Raw genomic sequence first — 21,542 nt, forward strand, 5'->3', positions numbered from 1 at the left:
CTCACACCTAATTAACACCTACTGTATCAAAATCTTTTGATCCTGTTTTTGACTTTTTTTATTATGTTCAGTTAGCCAACATACTGTACATCATTACTTTTTGAGGTAGTGTTCAACAATTCATTATTTGCATGTAACACCCAGTGCTCATCACAACACATGCACTCCTTAATACCCATCACCTGGTTACCCCATCCCCTTACCCCCCTCCCTTCTGTAACCCTCAGTTTGTTTCCTGGAGTCCAGAGTCTCTCATGGTTTGTCTCCCTTATGACTTTTTTTTTTTAAGAAACCACAGTGCTTCCTCTAGTCAAGAGCTTTCCATACAACTCCTTTTCTGACTACAATGCTATGGGTCTTTGTTATATACATGATTTACACATTTAAGAAGTTTCTGTTGGGGGCTCCATGCTGGATGTGGAGCCTACTTTTAAAAAGAAAAAAAAAAAGAATTTTCTGTTGGGGAAACTGGACAGCAACATGCAAAATAATGAAACTGAACCCCTATCTTACACCATACACAACAATTAACTCAAAATGGATTAAAGACAGGAATGTTAAACCTGAAACCATAAAACTCCTAGAAAAAAACATTGGTATGCTCCAGGACACAAGTATTGGCAATGATTTTTTGGATCCGATGCCAAAAGCAAAGGCAACAAAAGCAAAAAATGAACAAGTGGGACTACATCAAACTAAAATTCTTCTGCACAACAAAATTCAACCATTAACAAAATGAAAAGGTGATCTATTGAATGGGAGAAAATATTTATTTGTAAACCTTTTGCTGATAAGGCGTTAATATCAAAAATTTATAAAGAACACATACAACTCAATAGAAAAAAATCTGATTAAAAAATGGGCAGAGGATCTGAATAGAAATTCTTCCAAAGAAGACATACAGATGGCTAACAGGTGAAAACATGTTCACATTACTAATCATGAAGGAAATACAAATCAAACCACAATGAGATTATCACCTCACACCTGTTAGAAGGGATATTAAAAAAGGATAGGAAATAACAAGCGTTGGTGAGAATGTGGACAAAAGAGAATCCTTGTGCACTCTTGGTGGAAATGTAAATTGGTGCAGCCACTATGGAAAACAATATGGAGGTTCTTCAAAAAATAAAGAATTAAACTACCAGATTATTACCCAGCAATTCTACTTCTGGATATTTATCTGAAGAAAATGAAAACACTAATTCAAAAACATACATGCACCTCCATGTTCATTGCATTATTTATAATAGCCAAAACATGGAAACAACCTAAATGTCCATTGATGGATAAAGAAATGTGGTGTATATAACACAATGGAATATTATTCAGCCATAAAACAGAATGAAATCTTGCCATTTGAGACACCATGGATGGACCCTAAGGCATTATGCTAAGTGAAGTGAGACATAGAAAGACAAATACCTTTATAATCTCCTACGTGCAATCTAAAACAACAAAAACTGAGCTCATGGATATGGAGAACAGATTGATGGTTGCCTGAGGCTGGGGATGGAGGGTGGGTAACATAAGGCTTCACTTTCTTAGACATCTTCCTTTTATTTTTATTTATTTTTTTAAGATTTTATTTACTTGTCAGAGAGAGAAAGAGCACAAGCAGGGGGAGCAGCAGGCAGAGGGAGAAGCAGGCTCCCCGCTGAGCAAGGAGGCCTATGAGGGACTTAATTCCAGGACCCCAGGATCATGACCTGAGCCAATGGCAGATGCTTAACTGACTGAGCCACCCCGGTGTCCCGACATCTTCCTTTTATATTCAACTACTATAATTCGTAGCCTGTGGTAATTTCCACATATATGTACACACATGCTATACACGCATCTTCATATATACACACTATTTTTCAACAAAAATACCCGTATGCTGTGTAGCTTGTGACTGTATTACAGATGCTATCTCTGACATTCAGTGGTCTCTGTCAATCTAACTACTGAAGGACACGAACTTGTACATCCCGTCTCCAAACATCCCCTTCAGGTTTCCACACTCATGCATTTGTGCAGTCATTCAGATGACTTTTGCATTATCATTCCCCAGCCCACTGCCACACATAGAGATGTTCCATATTTTCAAGACCTGCTGAGATTCAGGCCAAACTGTCACCTACAGGAAGGATGCCCTTTATGTTCAATGTGGGCTCCTACTCCGAGGGGCAGTACTCTTGACTGCCCGCCCCGTTCAACATTCACAGAGTAAAAATGACTCATGTCTACAAGGGCAACATTGGAGTTGAAGTCCTCTTCCTACCCACAGACTGCAAAGCTTCTTTCTCATTTGTCTTCACCCCAGATGCCCTGAGGTTTGCCTTCAGTTGCTGCAACTAATACTTCTGCCACTATGACCATGGACACCAAGTTTGGACACATCCATTGTTGACTGTTTTTTGAGCTCAACTTTGTTCCCTTTTTCTTCCCCTTCCTCCTCTCATTTTCTTGTCTCTTGCCTCCTGACATGGTCCAACAAAGTCTAGCCCTTTATGGATGATACTAGGCACTGTAGCCTCAACCCCCAGCATCCAACGCAGTGTGTCCTGGCAGTTCTATAGATATCCATATCTGTGAATGGATATAAAATAAAACGACTCTGGTGGTGTCATAAAAATGAAATGTATCACTGTATGCAAACATCCTTTGTGAGAGTGATACTATATAGTATGACCTCATGATTCCATGCAAAATTAAATCATGGGTCTTGTCAGGAGAGGGATATTCAAAAGAGAAGAACTGAGAAGAACACGGGCAAGGAGATAGCCTCTTCCTATTCCAGAAGCCAAATTCAAGCAAAGAAATCTACATTATACAACAGAAAGCTGAAAGATGTTCTTTCTAAGAGTATGCAGTCTGACCAACAAAAGCCATTTTTATGCTATGTATATGTGTGCATGTGTGTGGATACACATATGTATTTGATTATACGAGCACAAAGAAAAATAAGGAAAGATATCCCACTAGATGGTTATCATGGGTCTTTGGCTGGGCTGGTGTAAAGGAGGACAGAGATGAGGAAAAGAAAGGCTGGTGGAAGTCAGGCAAAGTAAAGACTAGACTTGAAATGTATATATGATCACATTTACACGTTTATATAAAGTTACATATGTAGCTGCATATTTAATTAAAATTTGTTTTTAAAAAGGCAGACAGGGACAGAGTGAGGGAGGCAAGAGGCCTTGGACAGCACAGGTCATTCTACCTGTGGGAAAACAGAGTCCCAGTAAGGACAAGGGGTGAACAGAGGGCCTATAATCAGATGGTGGCAGAGCCCAGGCAAGGAGCTCGGCTTCCTGCAGCGGACATCAGGGGTAGGGCTAGAAGCGGCAGGCTAAAGATCCTAACTGCAAGGAGTTCAGAGAAGTTGGTCAGGGAGGTGCCCCTAGTGCGTGTCCCGGGGCTTCCCAGGGTGGGGCCAACAGCTGCCTTCTGCCATGGCCACAGCTCAGCACTGCTCTAAAGACAGCAGATTTCCTTTTGCTGGTTTTGGGAGGCAGAAAAATGTGCTCACTTGCCGCGCCCTCCTGCCTGCAGAACAACACATGTGGTAGAAACCAAGAGACCCTGGAGAGCGGGTCACTTGTCACCGGAGCTGCAGCTGTGGGGATTGAAAAGGCTGGGGCAGGGGTGGTAAGACCACCTGAGAGACAAGGTGCCTCCGCTAGCATAAGGCAGGACTGATTAGGGTTTTGAGGTTCCTGAAGGGAGGCCTTGTATAAGAAAAATAAATATAAATCTGTATTGCTTTTGCACATTTTATAAAACCTGTGCCCCCAGGTACATGTTGCTAGGATGCTCCCCGTGCCTTGGAAGAGGTCATGCAAGAGTGGGGGGAATATGAAGCAGGAGCTTCTAAACTGTGTGATTAACTGTCCTCAGCCTGAGAAGCAAACATGTCAGCTCCACGGTGCCCACCAGCATCCACATCCAGCTGTGCCAAGCACTTGCTACATGTGGCTGTACCGTCCTCACTCTGACAATGTCTAGGAGGTGATGCATAACCTCCAGCTGTCACCCAGGAACTTTAACTCATGCCATTCAGGTAGACTATGTTTACTAGGTTCCTACACCATCTAAATCATTGTAGCAGCTAATGGTCTGTGGGATTTAAAATAAAGCATAACAATTCAGCCCCTTAACTGTGATTACCCCTTAAAGTCTGTGTGGTAATGAGGTATGGGATGTGTGGGGCATAGTTGGGTTAGAAGTCAAAGGCAATGTTCATGATTTACTCTACCTCTACCTCTACATTGCTGATTTAAAACCATGTTTGAATACTGATGGTAAGTTTGTAGTTATTTCTTTTTATTTGCAGTTAAAATAGTAAAATAAATAATTAAGGCGGGACAAAATAGCTTTTATCGCCCTTTTAAAAAGAAGCTTGAGAAGGCCAGAAATACTCACTTAAAAGTACTGTGCCATAAATCTAGCACAGCCAACATTGTGGGGTTCATTGTGTTCAAGTGATCCTTAATATAATTGCTTGCAGCTAAAAAAGATTTCCTCCAAGGTTTTGGAAGAACTTCCATTCTGAAAACAAAGAAAAAATAATCAGCTATCTCTAAAACTCAGAAGAAAGTATTGTTACAGTGTACTTTTTGAGTAATAATGGTTTTTTTTTTCTTGAGAGAGAGAGAGAGTGGGGAAAGAGGAGCAGAGGGAGAGAGAGAACCTTAAGCAGGCTCCACACCCAGCACAGAGCCTGACTTGGGACTCAGTCTCACAACCCTGAGATCCTGACCTGAGCTGAAATCAAGAGTGGGTCACTTAACCCACTGAGATACCCAGGCACCCCAATAATGGTTTCATTTTAATAAAAAATATTATGTATCCCTTACAGTAAAAACAAAACACATAATTATGTATTAAGATACATGAAGGCCATACTTTCTATGGTCTAAGTCATATAATTTTAGAATAATTAACACATATGAAATTATACTTGAATCTTTTTTTTAAAGATTGATTTGAGAGAGAGAGAGAGAGAGCGCACGCACAATTGGGGGGAAGGGGCAAAGGGAGAGGGAGAAGCAGACTCCCCACTAATCAGGGAGCCCCACACAGAGCTCAATCCCAGGACCACAAGATCATGAACTGAACTGAAGGAAGAAGCTCAACTAACTGAGCTAACTAGGCACCCCTGAATCTTTTTTTAAATTTTATTTATTTAAATAATCTCTACACCCAACATGGGGGCTCAAACTCCCAACCCCAAGGTCAAGAGTCACATGCTCTTCCGACTAAGCCAGCCAGGTGCCCCATAGACTTGAATCATAAGGTAACTATTTTTCCTTTAAATACTTGATCAAGTTTACAAATAACTCAAAATGATCAAATAGAAACAGTAATCAGCTTTTCTTCATATACATCTTGAAAGACTTAATTTCAATACACAAAATGTTTAAATTTGGGGGTTTTTTTTTAAACATTTTAAAAATATAGTCCAGCCTGCCTGTGGAAATCCCCTTCAGCTTAACTTCTGTTAATGTATAAAGGACACTTCCAAAATCACCAACGCTAACGTCCTTATTTGAAGACATTTACTCTGTAACTTCTATGACTTGAATAGTCATCCTTAATACATTAAAAATATGCCATTTTCATCTTTCAGCATATATTTAAATATTTATTTTATGCATACAATTTTTTTATTGTTATGATTTTAAACATTTAACCTTGCTTTATTATATAATAAGCTTAACTCAGTTTTTCAATTGTAGTCATACCACTTTCACAATTACAAAAGATGATTTTTGTCTCTTCCCAGGAGAAAAGCTATTCTCCACATAAGATATACTGGAAATGACTGCATAATTTTTTCTTGCAATTATAGGAAAACAATCTGAGGGACTTTTAAATAATATGAAAGAAGCAAAACTGAATTATTTACTAAATCATTAAAATATAAGTTCTAGTCTTCAAACTACTTAAGAGACTTATTCCTAAATGTTAATATTTAGGGAAAATACATAGCAAGTGTATTTTTCTATTATGTGTCCTATATTTTAATCTATGTAATTATATTTTATATTCTATATACACACATATTTTCTGCAATGTTCCCAGTATGATTTTGTGCATTCCAGTTGCCATCAAGCTCTTATATCCCTATTATATCTGAAGCCTGTGCTAGTAGCCATGGAAATACAAAGACCTGTATCAGGTTCTTTCACCAGGGTACTTATGTTTTAACCACATAGGTATCCATCTGTCTGTCTATCCATCTACCCATAGATTTGTAAACAGAACATATTAGGGCTTAAATACATAAACATAATAAGAATCATCAGTTGTATATATGAAGTCATAAATATATATATAATATAACCAGTGTATAAATATATACACATACACAGGAACAGTCATATAATCAATATTCTTAGAGAAACTTGGTCACTTACTCTGCACGATGGGGTAGAATTTCATCTGTTTTTTTATCATCTTCTTTTTCCCTAGGATCTTTCAAAACAAAATCAACTAAAAGAAAATTGAAAAGTTCTGATAAATATCCTTATATCAATTATGGCATATTCCAAGCAATTGCAAAACTAATTCCACTAAAAGCAATTATTTAAATTATGTTATTTAAAATAATGGAGCAATTTGTGCATGTATGACAATAAAAATATTCATGGAAAACCTATGATGTCTGTGTCTTTGAGAGTTTATGTTCCCTCTCTTAACAACAGGTCCCTATTTATTTCATTTGAGAGTGATAACTGGTTTCAAAATTACATTTTCCTTCATAGCTTTTCTAGCAAAAGTAGTTTTCATTGAAGGCCAACAATACAGAATCATAGTAGTTTCCTTTCACTGAGGAAACTTACATACTGTTTTGTTTTCTTTTAAGTTGCATATAACGATCCTGTTATAAAATCAGTAAAGGGAGCTACTTCTGCTTTTATCTTCTGTGGCCATTAATTCACAGTTAATTCTAATTTTCCTACCTTTAAGATGCTCTTTCTAAAATACCAATGTGTTAACATCCATCTGTTTGAAATCCTTTGGTGGCTCTGCTTTAACTATGAATGCTTTAAAAAGGCATAGAAGGCCCTTCAGATTCTGTCCCCTCCCCAAATGTACCCTATGCTTTGGCCGTCATGGCTGCTTGCGAGCCTGAAGAGCCTTTCACGCGTGTCTGCCACAGTTCACACCATTTTCTCTGTGAGAGCACTCCCTTGTGTTCCGTTTGTGTTTCAAGATGGTTCAGGCACGTCCAGAGTTCTTCCTACCAAGTCAGGCATGAGCGTCTCTCCCTTACAACATGTCCCCCATTTCCCTCCTTATTGAGCCTACTGCTCCACTTTGTAATTAGTGATTTGTCCCTCTCCATCATTTCAACAATGAACTCCCTGGGAGCAAAGATTTGACTTTTCATTTTTACATTACCAGGACACTCAATAAGGGTCTTAAATACAGTAAATGCCCTCCCACCCAAAAGGTCCCCAGACAACTCCAAAACATGAGGATTTCTCCAGCTTTGGACACAGCATCAATTGTATCAGTTTTATAATCCCAATTAATTGGAGAAGTTCTTTTAAAAGTATAGATTCAAAGGCCCTGCCTCCAGAGATTTTAATTCAGATAGATTCAGAAATCAGTATATCAAAAATGATTCTAATGATTAGTCAGTCTTAGAATCCAGTGGTCTATACCAGGAATCAGCAAACTTTTTATGTAAAGGGCTTGAATATAAATATCTTCAACTTTATGAACTACAAGGTCTCCATCACAAGTAGTCATCTCTGCTCTTATAGATCCAAAGCAGCCACAAACCATGTGCAAATGAATTCATAGGACTGTATTCCAATAAAATTTATTTACAAAAACAGGCAGTGAGCCAGAATGGACTGTAGTTCATCAACCTTTGGTCCATAACAACAATTTTTAATTAATCACCTTCTAATTTATGTTATCAATATTATGTTAAATAATTAAATTTTAGAATTTCTTCAGTTCTGTCCTTTACTGAGTGGATATGTTAATTAAATAATTAAATTTTAGAATTTCTTCAGTTCTGTCCTTTACTGAGGCTACAAAAAAATTATACCAAAAAAAAAAAGATAGAGTGTAAAGTTTTTTTGCTGTACTTAATTAATGAAACTTGCCTAAGATCTTAAGCAGTGAAATAGAAATGCAAAAAGCGGAATAAATATAATAATTTCAAGTATAGGTATTAACTTTCAATTAATAAGACACATTCAAATTAGAAACCAAAAATACTGATTTACCTATGGATTTTTTTACACTAAGAAGATAATCTTCTCTCATTTCATCAGATAATGCAAGTATGCTGTTGGTGAGGACTTTCAGATGTTGGGGGACTAAATTCAATACATGTTCTAGCCAAGAATCTTCCATTGGGGCTACATGGTCTGTATCAATTCCATGGTGAATATAATAGTAATATCTCTGCATAAAGAAGATGGAGAAATATAGATGAGTTTAGTCCTATAATAAAAGAAGTGTGTTCAGCAAAAATAAAACTACTGAGCAAAAATCAAAGTTTTAGGCAAATTATTTACAAATCATAAAAAAGTATTTTGTGTAATTCGTGGAGGAATTATGTGAGATAACCTAAATTAAAAAAAATAGGGCATTTCCTGAAAATTAAAGCTCTTATCTCAGTTCATAACTACAATGTAAAATATCAAGTTATATTACCAAATATGATGTACTAAGAAGAACACATGCTGAAGCAGAATTTAGTGCTTTATAAATGTATGAAACTGTGGTAAATTAGTTTTTGTTCTTTTATTATTGATAATCAAGTCGATCTTACAAGCTGCAAGTGAATCAATATCTCTACACATTAAGCTTAGAAACTATGACAGGATTTAGGAAATTTCCAGCTGGCCAATTAATAGTCCATATTATAATTTTACAGCTGCTATTAAATGTGTACATAAGATATTAATTTTAAGACATGATACTATTTCTCTAACAATAGACATTTAACTTTGATATATTTTCATAAATTTTTACATGTCACTTTTAGAAAAATTTTAAACATCCAAGTAGTATTTCAAAATACTTTCAAATTAGTAACATAAGTCTTTGATATTTACATTTTTAGAAATTCTTCTGTATTTGAAAACTAGATTATATCTCTAAAGTAGGTTAATATACTTTGTAAAGTGTACATTATATAAGATAGTTTCTCATAGAAGAATAAAGACACATAAATGTTATACAAGACTGAGGCTCATTCTAACAAAGGGAGCAGGTAAATGAGATTCTTTTGTTGTGGTCTTAGATGGCAAGGGAGAGAATGATTTCCCCCATTAATCCCATAGAGCAATTTTGTGGAACTCCGTATTTACATTTATGTCCACAGAGTTCCACAAGAGAGGAGCACAGAGTAAGCTCAAAAGTTTAAAAGCATCTTCAAGTGCTTCCTTTACATTCAAGTATACTGACAAAAGAGACAGCCCATTACCAAGATGTCCTTCTCTATTGCAGAAGTGGTCAGTTTGGGAAACATGCTTTCATCAGGGCTAGCTGAGTCTAACACCGCATCTTGTTGCCTAAGAAAATGACAAACACACTATTCAATCGTACACGAAGGGCAGTTAGAATATACATTAATGTATATACACTTGACCCTGGAACAACTCAAGTTTGAACTGTATGGGTTCACATATAGTTTTTTACACTACAGTGTTGTAAATGTAATTTATGATTTTCTAAATATTTTCTTTAGCTTATTGTAAAAATACAGTATATAATACATATAACAAAAATGTGTAAAATGACTTTATATTATCGGTAAGGCTTCTGGTCAACAGCAGGCTATTAGTAGTTAAATTTTTGGAGAGTCAAAATGTATATGTGAATTTTCAACTGTGGCAGGAGTCAGTGCCCCTAACCCCTAAGTTGTTTAAGGGTCTACTGTCAAAACATCAGGACTGTCTTCTACTAAATCTTAAGAAAAAAATGAATTGAACATTTTATTAATAGTGCATATAACACATATTTGTTTGATACCACATTCCACCCAGAACACTTTCTCTTTATTCATAAAGAGACAGTTCTATTGGAAGCGATTTGCAAGACTGAATCCAGAGGCTACATTCTTCTTGATGAGCTTTACTCATTCTTTCGCATTACTCCAAACTCAAGCTCTCTTCTTTGAAATGTTATAAGAGCACTCTTGCATTATTACTAAAATATGTATGGTTATTTATAAATAAGGGATTTAAAAGAGCACTGATGGAAAAGATTTTAAATGTAGTTTTGCCAAAGACAGATACATTCTTGAAAAGACCGTTTCTCAGATATCTAGAGTTATACAGTATAAGCTAGCAAAGAGTAACATAGTTTATATGTTCCTATGTATTTATTATTGGCTAACTGTCCATAAATGGACAATGTTGATAGCTGTAATTCAATTCAAACTCTATACAAGACACAAGTCACATTTTTTTAAAATCAAATGTGTCTATTTTTTTTAAAGATTCCACTTATTTGAGAGAGAGAGAGGGAGAGAGAGCACAAACTGGGGGGGTGGGCAGCAAAGGGAGAAGGAGAAGCAGGCTCTTCACTGAGTGGGGAACCCAATGCAGGATCGATCCCAGGACCCTGGGATCATGACCTGAGCCCAAGGCAGACACTTAACCAACTGAACCACACAGGTGCCCGTACAGGCCACAGTTTATGACTTCTTCTGGGGCACCACAGTGGAGAAAGACATAGGTCACACGTTCATGAAAAATAAGAATTTGTTCTGGGATAGCTTTAACTTATCATTGACTGTATCAAGCTCTGGATCCTGAGACTTCATCTGGGATGGATACAAGTCAGTGATGCTATATAATAAAATAGTCCCTCCCACTAACTGTTCAGTGAGTGGAGACTGGAGGTTTATTGAATATCTGTCTGAGAGACCATACTAAGAGAGGTGCCAGGATGCATCTTCTAAATTATTCTGTCTTTTGCAAATCCAGGAATCAAATATTTTGTGAACTTTACAATCATTCTTTTCAATTATATGAAACAGGGAAAAGAGCCAGTGCAATGTCTCGGGTAATGTCTCAGTTTATTTCAGTACATAGTAGGTGTTCAATAAATGTTTATCAAATGAGGGAATATGAATATAAAAGCAGTGGAAGATCTTCAAGGTGTTCTGTAGTTGGAGTGAGAAGGGTTTATCATTCTAACTACAAAAGTAGTCTTTTCTCATTATTTTGATTGTAAAGTGTTACTAATGGGACAGTAATGGACCAGGAATCAGGACACCTGCATGCAGATTCTGCCACCCTAAAGTGTATGACCCTAATAACTGTGTTGATGTTTTTTAATGGCAGAAATGCTCATGTTATATACCTTGCTGAACCCAGAGAACCTAATAAGTTTCATCCTCTATATGAGTAATGCCTGCCTAAAAGAGCAAGGTCAGGGGATGTGAGGAGGAAGAAGGTTGGGGGCTACGGGAGCAGCTGCAGAAGTTTTTGCAGTAATAATGAAGATCTTTCAGCTTTAAAACTCTAGGATTCAGTCATTCTGTGGCTACAGGCAAAGATTCTGCTTGCTGGAAACAATAATAAAAACTTTTTTGATCACCTTCTTAGGCCCTCAATAGTTTCACATACATCTAATCCTCACACCCATTGTTACAGTAGACAAATTATTCCCACTTCACAGATGAGAAACTGAATGTCAAATTCACTAACTTCCCCTTTGTCACATAGTTAATTAAGTACAAAAAATAAGGATTTGCCCATCCATATGTGCTTCCAAACTGCCATGCTCTTTCCAGAACAATATTCCTTTCAGAAATAAATCAGTATAGGAGACACTTTACCTGACTAAAGAGAAAATATGGTGTGCCTTATTTCCTGAAAATGAAAAAACTATATTGATTTTCTCTTTATTAAATCAAGTGATTTTGAATCAAGATGGTAGCAAAAACATCCTTTTTTTTTCAAGTTTTCTTGTGAACACGGTAGTAATTTTAACCAATGATTGTAAAGAGACTAGAAGGTCATCAGCTAAGGAGATATATCAACAAATTTCTGAAACATGAAAAGAAGAGAGAGGACAGATAAAACAGGGTTGAAAACACCATAGCCCCTTAACTCACGCAGGAAAGCAACCAATCCACCTAGGAGATCCTTAGAAAAGGCTCTGGTCTTGTAGTCAGCAGGTGCTAAAGGAGAAAATGAGTAGAATGGCTGAAAATAAGGAAGTTATCTCAAATTTACGCCAGCAAATTAGACAACTTAAGTGAAAAAGATTCCTAAAAATCAAAAATACCAAACATGACTCAAGAAGAAAGAAAATCTGGATACATATCAAGTTAACTAAATTAGTAGTTAATAATCTTCCCACAAAGAAAACTTCAGGTCCAGATGGCTTCAAAAATTTCTATCCAGGGACCCCTGGTAGCTCTGTTGTTTAAGCATCCAACTCTTGTTCTCACTTCAGGTCTCGATCTCAGGATTGTAAGTTCAAGACCGACATTGGGCTCCACACTGGGCATGGAGCCTACTTTAGAAAAAGTTCCATCAAAGAAGGAGGAAATAATACTAATTCTACCTAAACCCATTCAGAAAACAAAGGAGGTAAAAACACTTCCCAACTCATTTTGAGGCCTAATGCCAGACATGACAACAAAAGTACAGACCCATATCATTAACATAGACTTGAAAATTCTTAACAAAATATTAGCAAATCAAATCCAGCAACATACAAAAAGTATTATACATAATGACTAAGTGAAAGGAATGCAAGCTTTAACATGAAAAGCAATTAATGTAATATACTATTTTAAAAGATTAAAGGATAAAAACCTAATTCTCATTTCAATGGACACTGAAAAAGCATTTGACAAAAATCCAGCACTCGTTTATGATAACATCTCTCAACCAGCTAGACAGAGAAAGGATCTTTTTCAACCTGATAAAGGGTATCTTAAAAACCTACAGCTAACATCCTACATAAGCGTGAAAGACTGAATGCTTTTCCACTACGACTGGCAAGTCCACTATCACCAATTCTATTCAACAATATGCTGGAAACTAACAAGTGCAAAATGGGAAGTGAGAAAAATGAAAGGCATTGGAAATGAAGTAAAAGTCAACATAATCGTATATACAGGAATTTCCATGGAATCTATTAAAAAGCTGCAGAACTGGTAAGCAAGTTTTAGTAAGGTCTTAGAATGTGAGGCCGGTAAGTAAAAATCAACTGAGTTTTCTATATACTGGCAAGGGACAATCAGAAAATTAAATAATTCCATCCACATCAAAAAATACTTAAGATATTTTTAAAAGAAGTACAAGATTCATACATTAAAAAATACAAGACACTGTTAAGAGCAATTAAAGAAAAGCTAAATAAGTGAAAAGAAATAACAGGTTTATGGGCCAGAAGACTCAATATTATTGAAATGGCAATTATCCCAAAATTGACCTACCCATACAATGCAATTGGATACTAAATCCTAGGTGGTTGTTTTGTTTTTCAGAACTAACAAGTTAGTATTCACATGTTTGAAAATGCAAAATACCTAGGATAGCCAAAACAATTTTGCAAATGGATAGTAAATGTCGTGAATTTAAACTAATTTCAAACTTTACTATAAGGCTCGAGTGATCAAGACAGCATGGTAGTGAGGTAAAGATGGACATATAGAGCAAGGGAACTGAAATAGAACCCCTTATATGCTCAAATGATTTTTGACAAAGGTGCCAAGGTAATTCAATGGGAATAGTCTTTTCAACAAAGGGGGCTGAAACATTTGGATAGCTATATGAAAAAAAAAAAAATCAAATCTCAACCTTAGCTCATACCATAGATATGCCATTAAACTAAATCACGTACATAAATATAAGAGCGAAAACTATAACCTTCTAAGAAAACATGGGAGAAAAATCTTGTGATAGGAAAGGATTCTTAGATATGACTCCAAAAGGACCAACAAAAGAAAAAATTGATAAATTGAGCTTCCTTAAAATTTAAAGCTTTTACTTTCCAAAAAATACCATTAAGAAAATGAAGAGATAAGCCACAGACTGGAAGAAAATATTTGCAAAAGATAAATCTAATAAAAAGATTTGTATAGGAAATATATCAAGAGCTCTTAGAATGTATTAATAAAAAGATAACCCAATTTAAAAATGGGCAAAAGATTTAAACAGACACTTCAAAGAAGTTATATGAATGTCAAACCATCACCAGAAAAGACACCTATCATCATTAGTCATTAGGGATATTCAACTTAAAGCCATAATGAGATGAAATAACACATCTACTAGAATGGTTTTTGTTTTGTTTTGCCTATTCTAGCCAAAGTGTGGGCAAGGATGTGGAAAAACTAGAAACTTCTCCATACACTGTTTCTGGGAATGTAAAATGGTATAGCCACTTGGAAAACAGTTTAGCAAAGTCTTTGAAAATTAAACATATACTCTATACAATTGAGCATTTCTATACTTTGGCATCTACCCAGGAGAAATGAAAACACATATCCACCAAAAGACTTGCACTCAGATATTCATAGTAGCATTTTCAAATGGCCCAAAACCAGAAACAATAAACAAAATGAAAGGATTTTAAAAACATACATATCGTATAATTCCATTTATATGAAATTTTAGAAAAGATAAAACTATAAAAACAGAACACAGATCAATGATTCCCTGGGGCAACCAGTGGCAGGGAGAATTAATTGAAATGGGCATAATTTTTAACAGATGATAGAAATATTCTAAACCTAGATTTTGGTTAAGGTTGCACAGCCATAAAAATTTACTAAAATTCATTCAATTGTCCATTTAATCTGGATGAATTTAATGGTATGTAAATTATAGCTCAGAAAAGCTGTTTTTAAGCCTATCTAGAAGGCTTTAAAAATAAAATGTTCAGGAAAAAAAAAAGACGAGTTGACAGAACAAATAATGACAAATAGAGTGACATAGGATTCTCATCAACAGTAATACATGCCGTGGTGACTACAGTTGATATTAGTATATTGTATGATTGAAATATGCTAAGAGTAGAACCCAGGCATTCTTACCAAAAAAAAAAAAAGCTGAAGATGGGAGGTGATCGATGTGTTAACTTGATTGTGGGAATATATATATATGTGTATACACACACACACACACACACACACACACTCTCACATCATAAACTCTAAATATATTCTAATTTTATTGATCGGGGCACCTGGGTGGCTCAGTCAGTTAAGCGTCTGCCTTCGGCTCAGGTCATGATCCCAGGGTCCTGGGATTGAGCCCAGCATCGGGCTCCTTGCTCAGTAGGGAGTCTGCTTTTCCCTCCTGCTCCCCCTGCTGGTGCTCGCTCTCTCTCGCGCTCTCTCTCTCTCTCTCTCTCTATCTGTGTCAAATAAATAAAATCTTTTAAGAACTTTTTTTATTTGTCAATTATACCTTAATAAAGCTGGGGGAAAATAATACATGCCAAAAAATAATGGTTAATATTTTTCAATCTAATGTTTTCAGATGTATGGTAAAAATTATGATTATCATTTAATTTTATAGCCAGCTTAGCCATTAATTCAAGAGTAAGGACAAAACAGAGAACTTTACAGAGATGAAAAATCTCAACTTTACTCCTCCTCATAGATCCTCACTGAAACAACTATTGGAGGATGAACTTCAGCAAAAAAGAAAATGCACTCAGAAGTGAAGAGTGGAATGCAAAGACAATTTCCTAAAGAATTAGAAAACACATTAGTAAAATTAAGTGTTAAGGAAAAAAAGTATGGGGAATTTAAGGACTTGGTAGAGTGAAAATGTTATAGGAATATTGGCAGAAATAAAATGAAGAATGATCACGTGGAAAATGCAAAAGGAAGTTTAGAGCTAAGTAAGGGCAGTCTAAGATTCCTTTGTGTTATTCAGGGAGAAGACTGATAAAAATTGAATTTTAAACTTTAAAAAGTATAAGTTACAATACGTGGCTTTAAATATTATGGTACCCCCTAAAAGAATAGAGATATTTGATAGCTTTTAAGCCAATAGAAAGAAATAAGGGGAGAAGAGAGAAAATTCGATTCAATAGAAAGAAAAAAGAAAAAATAAGCAAAGGCAACATAAATAGAAAGTACAAAATAAATTGGTAGAAGCACACTTATATAAGAAACACCAACAACTATAAATGGGATTGGACATACTATTAAAGTATAGGAACTCTAAGATCGAATTTCAATATGTTCATCCATATCCTGTTTATAAAAGGCATAACTAAAAAATGACATAAAATGCCTAAAGAGAAACTACTGTCTCTTATAATACAACAACAAAGATAATCTGAAAAACCAGTACCATTCTATAAATACTGGATAATAGGACACATTCCTTTTGAATGCACAGCTGAGCTCACAAAAAAGAAAGGAAATACTCAGAGGTGTTTAAAAAAAAAAAAAAAGGAATGGTAATCAGCAAAAACCTGAGGCTATGGCTACCTTTCTGGAGCCCAGGGCCATGTGCTTTAATGCCCTGTGAATCTGGAGGTCAGGTTCTGAGTAGGACTGAGTGAAATGGAGAATTCAAAGTGAGAACCCCTATGTGAAACTAAAACCCAAGACAGGCTCTATCCTCACCCAGAGAAGGACGAGAAATGACAGGCACAGGAAGCTGTGTCAAGAAAGATCATCTGTCCCTTGGCCAGATTTCTGGGTAGAGAAGAAGTTGCTTCTAAGATTTGTTAACTAGAGGCCTACCTGGTCCACGGTTTTGGATTTTGATTTTTGATTTTATACTGTTTGTGGGATGTGAGAGTGCTTAATCCATAAAAGTGATACAAGTGGGCCAAGCTGGTAAGATTCTAGTGGCACACCCCCACAATCCGGCTGCACAGGGCTCCCTCAAAATCCCCTTGCCCTTTGTAAGCACAGAGCACGCCCTGTCCTCCCTTCAAGATGGCCATGGGACCCATAAAGCCCCACATGGGGACCAGAAGACAGGGTTCTGTGGGTGAGTTACTTACTGTACCGGGTCATGAAATTATGTCCACAAATAGCCGTGTGTGGGCCCTGAGAGTCCTAAAGAAAGAGTGTACCAAGCAACTAGCATGAAGCAGTGAGGTAATGAGTAAAGAGGAATTAGTGACTTGCGTCTGCACTGCTCTTCATGAATGGACCTACACCTCGCACCAGGCAAACCCGGCCCTGCTTACACTGCTGATGGCTTCGCCCCGGTTCCTTCTTTTTCTAGAGAGGGAGGCCCCCAATGCCAGAGAAGCTGCCACATCACCCAAGCTGGTGAGATAGGGAGAAAGGAAAAACTGCCCCATATCTGCCACCAGCCACAGTGGCCGCAACCAGAACCCCCACACATTCTGCTCGCCCAGCCAACCTCAGAATCCACACCAGTACCCCTTCAACTCAGGGTATTTCCAAGAGGGACACACTTAACAGGGTGAGGTTCCATCTTCATTCTTTATCTGTACCCTGACCTCTCTCCAACAAGGCTTTGAGGCATTCTTAAGAGATGCACAGAATTTGTATACTTTTAGATATATCTGAAAGTTCCCTAGGGCTCTCACAAGGGTAACACACCCTGGTTAGCTTACACAACTTACATAATGATGTTAACCAGAGTGCTTCTAAAGTTTTCTCGTTCTTTATGTAGAGATTTGCTCTTGGTTTTAGAAGTAGATGGTCCAGCATAACTGTCCTCAGTTTGGTCCACTGTTTTGCCCTTTTTTCCAAAGTGTTCCAGGTATCCAGCTTGAATTTTTTTTTTTTTAATAAAAAGCATGAGTTAGTTATCTAAAAAAGTAAGCTAAAACATGTAAGTGGTTACAATAAAGTGCTAAAGCACCTTTCAAGAAAAGACTACACACTTTAAGTTCTCAAGTAACCATAGGTACTATTAATTTTCTTTCAGTATTAGGAAGTTAAACTACTCTTGTTTTATATCATAATTGAAACCTCTATTTCAAGAATAATTTAATTTATATTTTGATTAATATGCTAATAAACCCTAATTTTCACTTACTTTGCATAGAACCTTCTTAAAATGAAGATTAAAATGATTAAAAACAGAATACAAAACTATCTCAGAAAACTTAAAGAACCATGAAAAAAATGTTAATATTCAATGTAATCAATCCGATGAGTCAAAAAAAATAAGTAAAAAAATATTAAAATGACTAATTTGGAAGCAATATTTACAACTTATTAAAATCCCTTTTAGAAAAAAAAACTTCTTAGTCTGTTGTAGAGAATTCTGACTACAATAAATCAAAGTTTTAATAAAAATGCCCCCCCCAATTCTTAAAATATCACCTTTTATAGCATTTACAACAGCCTGAAATAATTAAGAACTGGTATCAATTATTTTATCAGGGAAAACATTTGGGATAAATTTTTCTACTTGACATAAATGTCATTTCAGTTTTACAATTTCACTACTCTCAACTAAATGTTGAGTGATTTTTTTTCCCTTTTGAAAATTTCCTTAAATCTAAGTTGGAATAAAGTTCTTACCATATGACTGTTCATTTTTAACACTAAATGGCTCTGGAATTTCATAGTCCTGTTTTATATTCAAATGGAATGATGGAGCTGCCTGCTGCCAGTGGGGCTTTGTACTCACCTGAAACAGGAAATTTAAACGGCGTTAATAAAACAAGATCAGGGGAAAAGAAAAAACAACCTTTTCTCGTGAAATGCATGAGTGTTTATAAACACAGACATTTTCTCGAACAAATCAGAACATCTGGTAAGAAGGCACACTCAACAGCAAATCTTACTCAAGGCTGTGAACAGCTGTGGTGTGTGACATTTGTGAGACCAGACCAAAGGCCCTGTTGCTAGCTTGATGTGCGCATCTGTTACCCAACACAGGGGTGTTCATTCCAGAGAGCCTACTCACCCCCAAATATTGGCAAGTGATTTTTAAGCCCTCCATTTTAATGCGACGAACACGCTGCCGGTATCCAATGCTTCTCTGCATTCCAACTCCAAAAGATCTTTCTGTTCTCACGGCTCTAAGCAGCTCTAGATTTCTCTGGCCACTCACAAATTTATTCCATAGTTTAACGCAGGGTTCATAAGTTCTTATACTTGCAAGAGCCGGGCAGATATCATACAAGAGGGAGGAAGGCTAGTGATGATAGCTAACTGGCACTCAGCTTCAGTGCTGGGAATTAAGAGAGGGTGGTGGGGACTGCGGCAAAACAGGAAAACACCTAGGTCTTCTTAAGACAACAAAAATTAGCTCAAGCCAATTATTCTAATAGCAGAACACAGATCCACTGCTGCTGGGACCTAGGACTCTTCAATAAACCCAGATGGGTACATTTTATTGTTTTTCAGTTTTTTAAAGATTTTATTTGAGAGTGAGAGAGAGAGAGAGAGAGAGAGAGATCACACAGGGAGAGGGAAAGGGAGAAGCAGACTCCCTGCTGAACCCAACAGATAAGCAGATTTTAAAGTAACATTACATTTTCCTGACGACGGAGTCTGTGTCTTCCTTTCAGATCCAGACCAACTTGATAGCTTATACTTCCACTGGCTTCTTCATAGTTTTACTCTCTCCAATCTTTTACTCCTTTTACTCAAACTTACTATACGCAAGTCCTCAGTTCAGTCTCTCCTTTTGCAGGAAAACAAGTTAAGATAACTTAAAAATCAATGCTCTTCCATCCTTCAGTCTGTCCTTCCATTTCTGTATGCTCATCTTGCTCCATAAAGGATGTAGGACTTGTGGGAGCGCTATGAGTGAGCTGCGCAGGAAGGGTGAGAAGCGGGTCACTGGCTGAGACCACCAGTGCTGAGTCACCCTTGATTTCCACTACAGCGATTACCTCCAGAAGCACAAACTTCTGTAATGAAAATCACCCTAGGTCTAAACTACTGCTGGAAAAATGTCACCCAAATGCAAACCTTAACATTCAGATGAAAATACTTTGCTATTTTTTAATCAAAGGAATTTTAAAACATCTCTTAAAAATATTTCCTTCATAACACATAAAACTAAGAATGCTGAAAAAAATTAAGACACATAAGAACATAAAACCAAGTTTAAAGCAGCCAACAAAACATTTTAGACTATTAGATGCCACCAACAGGAAAGGATTATTATACAACTCAGCCACAGAATAGTAAATAAGAAAATTTAGGTTTATATTTCTAAACCCCTTATACTAACAAGACACAACAGACTAAGAACAATTTTTATCTTTTTCAGCTTTAATATTTGTTAAGTTCTCAAAAGAAAATGCCTATTTTATTTCAAGTCTTATCTTTTAAACTAGAAAATTTTTAGAATTGATTTTGTAGAACTTGGGAAAGCATTATATGGCTCCATTTTACAGAACTTGGCATGATAAACTGGCATTATCCATAAAAACATATTTTTTAAAGATTGATTTGAGAGAGCAAGAGCACACAAGCAGGGGGAGGGGCAGAGGGAGAGGGAGAAGTAGACTCCCCACTGAGCAAGGAACAAGATGTAGGGCCGGATCCCAGGACCCTGAGATCATGCCTTGAGCCGAAGGCAGACGCTTAACTGACTGAGCCAACCAGGTGCCCCCATAGAAGCATATTTTTAATTAAAATTTGTATTTGGTAATGTTGAAGGTAATTCACTTAAGAACATTAACTCAAGTTTTCCAAGGGAAAAATTGTCATCCATTTTATATTATCAGGAAACTTCTTTACAAAAAGCTGCACAAATTCAATTTTATACTTGTTTGGAGCTTTTAAATTATTTTTCAAAAAATAATGCTTTAGATAAACCTTGATAACATTATGTTAAGTAAAATAAGCTAGGTATCAAAGGACAAATGTTGTAGGGTTCCACTTATATGAGGTAGCTAGAGTAGTCCCTTACAGAAAGTAGAAGGCTAGCCACCATGGGGTGGGGGGACATGCGGGGGGAGAACAGAGACATACTGTTTAACGGGTACAGGGCTTCAGTTTGCAAAGATGAAAAGAATCCTGGAGATGGATGGCGGTGACGGTTGCACTACTACATGAGTGTACTTAATGCCACTGAACTGTGGTTCAATTAAAAATAGTTAAAATGGTAATTTTTTGTTAGGTATATCTTATCACAGTCAGAAAAAAATCCTGTTTGCATTGAACCTCCACTTAAGCTCCACTTCGAGGAGTCACAAGAGCACAATTCAATGTCATTAAGCTCAACATAATTACTATTAAAATTACTGGTAAAATTTATTACAGTGAAGTATATTGTACCCAGCACTTACCAATTGAAAATGCCTATGAACTGCCTGTACCTTAGGACAATGAGAATTTATAATCATAATGATTTTTAGAAAGGATACCAAAATCAGAGGACTCTTCTGTGGCATACCATTTCAGTGCTGGAAGATACAGCTCAAAGAAACTCATTTTCAAACTCAGAGGCTGCAGCTCAGAGAGATAAATGACCCTTTCAGATCCTAAAGCCATGAGTGACAAAGCTATAAGCTGAGGCTTCATTTCCTGACTCCAACACTGATAAACTTGCTGCTGGTCCATCTCGAAAATTCCTTTATCCAGAATACTGAAATACTCTGGACATACTAGGAAATAACTTAGTTACTTTAAGATT

The 21,542-nt window shown here is 36.5% G+C and overlaps 1 protein-coding gene across 3 annotated transcripts in view; it reads right to left on the reverse strand.

Annotated features, from left to right (window-relative positions):
• The window catches only part of DNAH7 (dynein axonemal heavy chain 7), a 279,675-nt gene that overhangs the window by 238,795 nt on the left and 19,338 nt on the right, over positions 1 to 21,542 (reverse strand). For all 3 annotated transcript variants that reach the window (XM_027588500.2, XM_027588499.2, XM_027588498.2), the window contains exons 4-9: positions 18,467 to 18,575; positions 17,557 to 17,704; positions 9,446 to 9,533; positions 8,238 to 8,418; positions 6,408 to 6,483; positions 4,411 to 4,536 (exon numbers count right to left, since the gene is read on the reverse strand). In XM_027588500.2, the coding sequence (XP_027444301.2) occupies positions 4,411 to 4,536; positions 6,408 to 6,483; positions 8,238 to 8,418; positions 9,446 to 9,533; positions 17,557 to 17,704; positions 18,467 to 18,575 (728 nt within the window). The remainder of the gene's footprint in view (positions 1 to 4,410; positions 4,537 to 6,407; positions 6,484 to 8,237; positions 8,419 to 9,445; positions 9,534 to 17,556; positions 17,705 to 18,466; positions 18,576 to 21,542) is intronic.

Source organism: Zalophus californianus, chromosome 3 (assembly GCF_009762305.2).
Source record: "Zalophus californianus isolate mZalCal1 chromosome 3, mZalCal1.pri.v2, whole genome shotgun sequence".
In the NCBI taxonomy this organism is placed as follows: Eukaryota; Metazoa; Chordata; class Mammalia; order Carnivora; family Otariidae; genus Zalophus; species Zalophus californianus.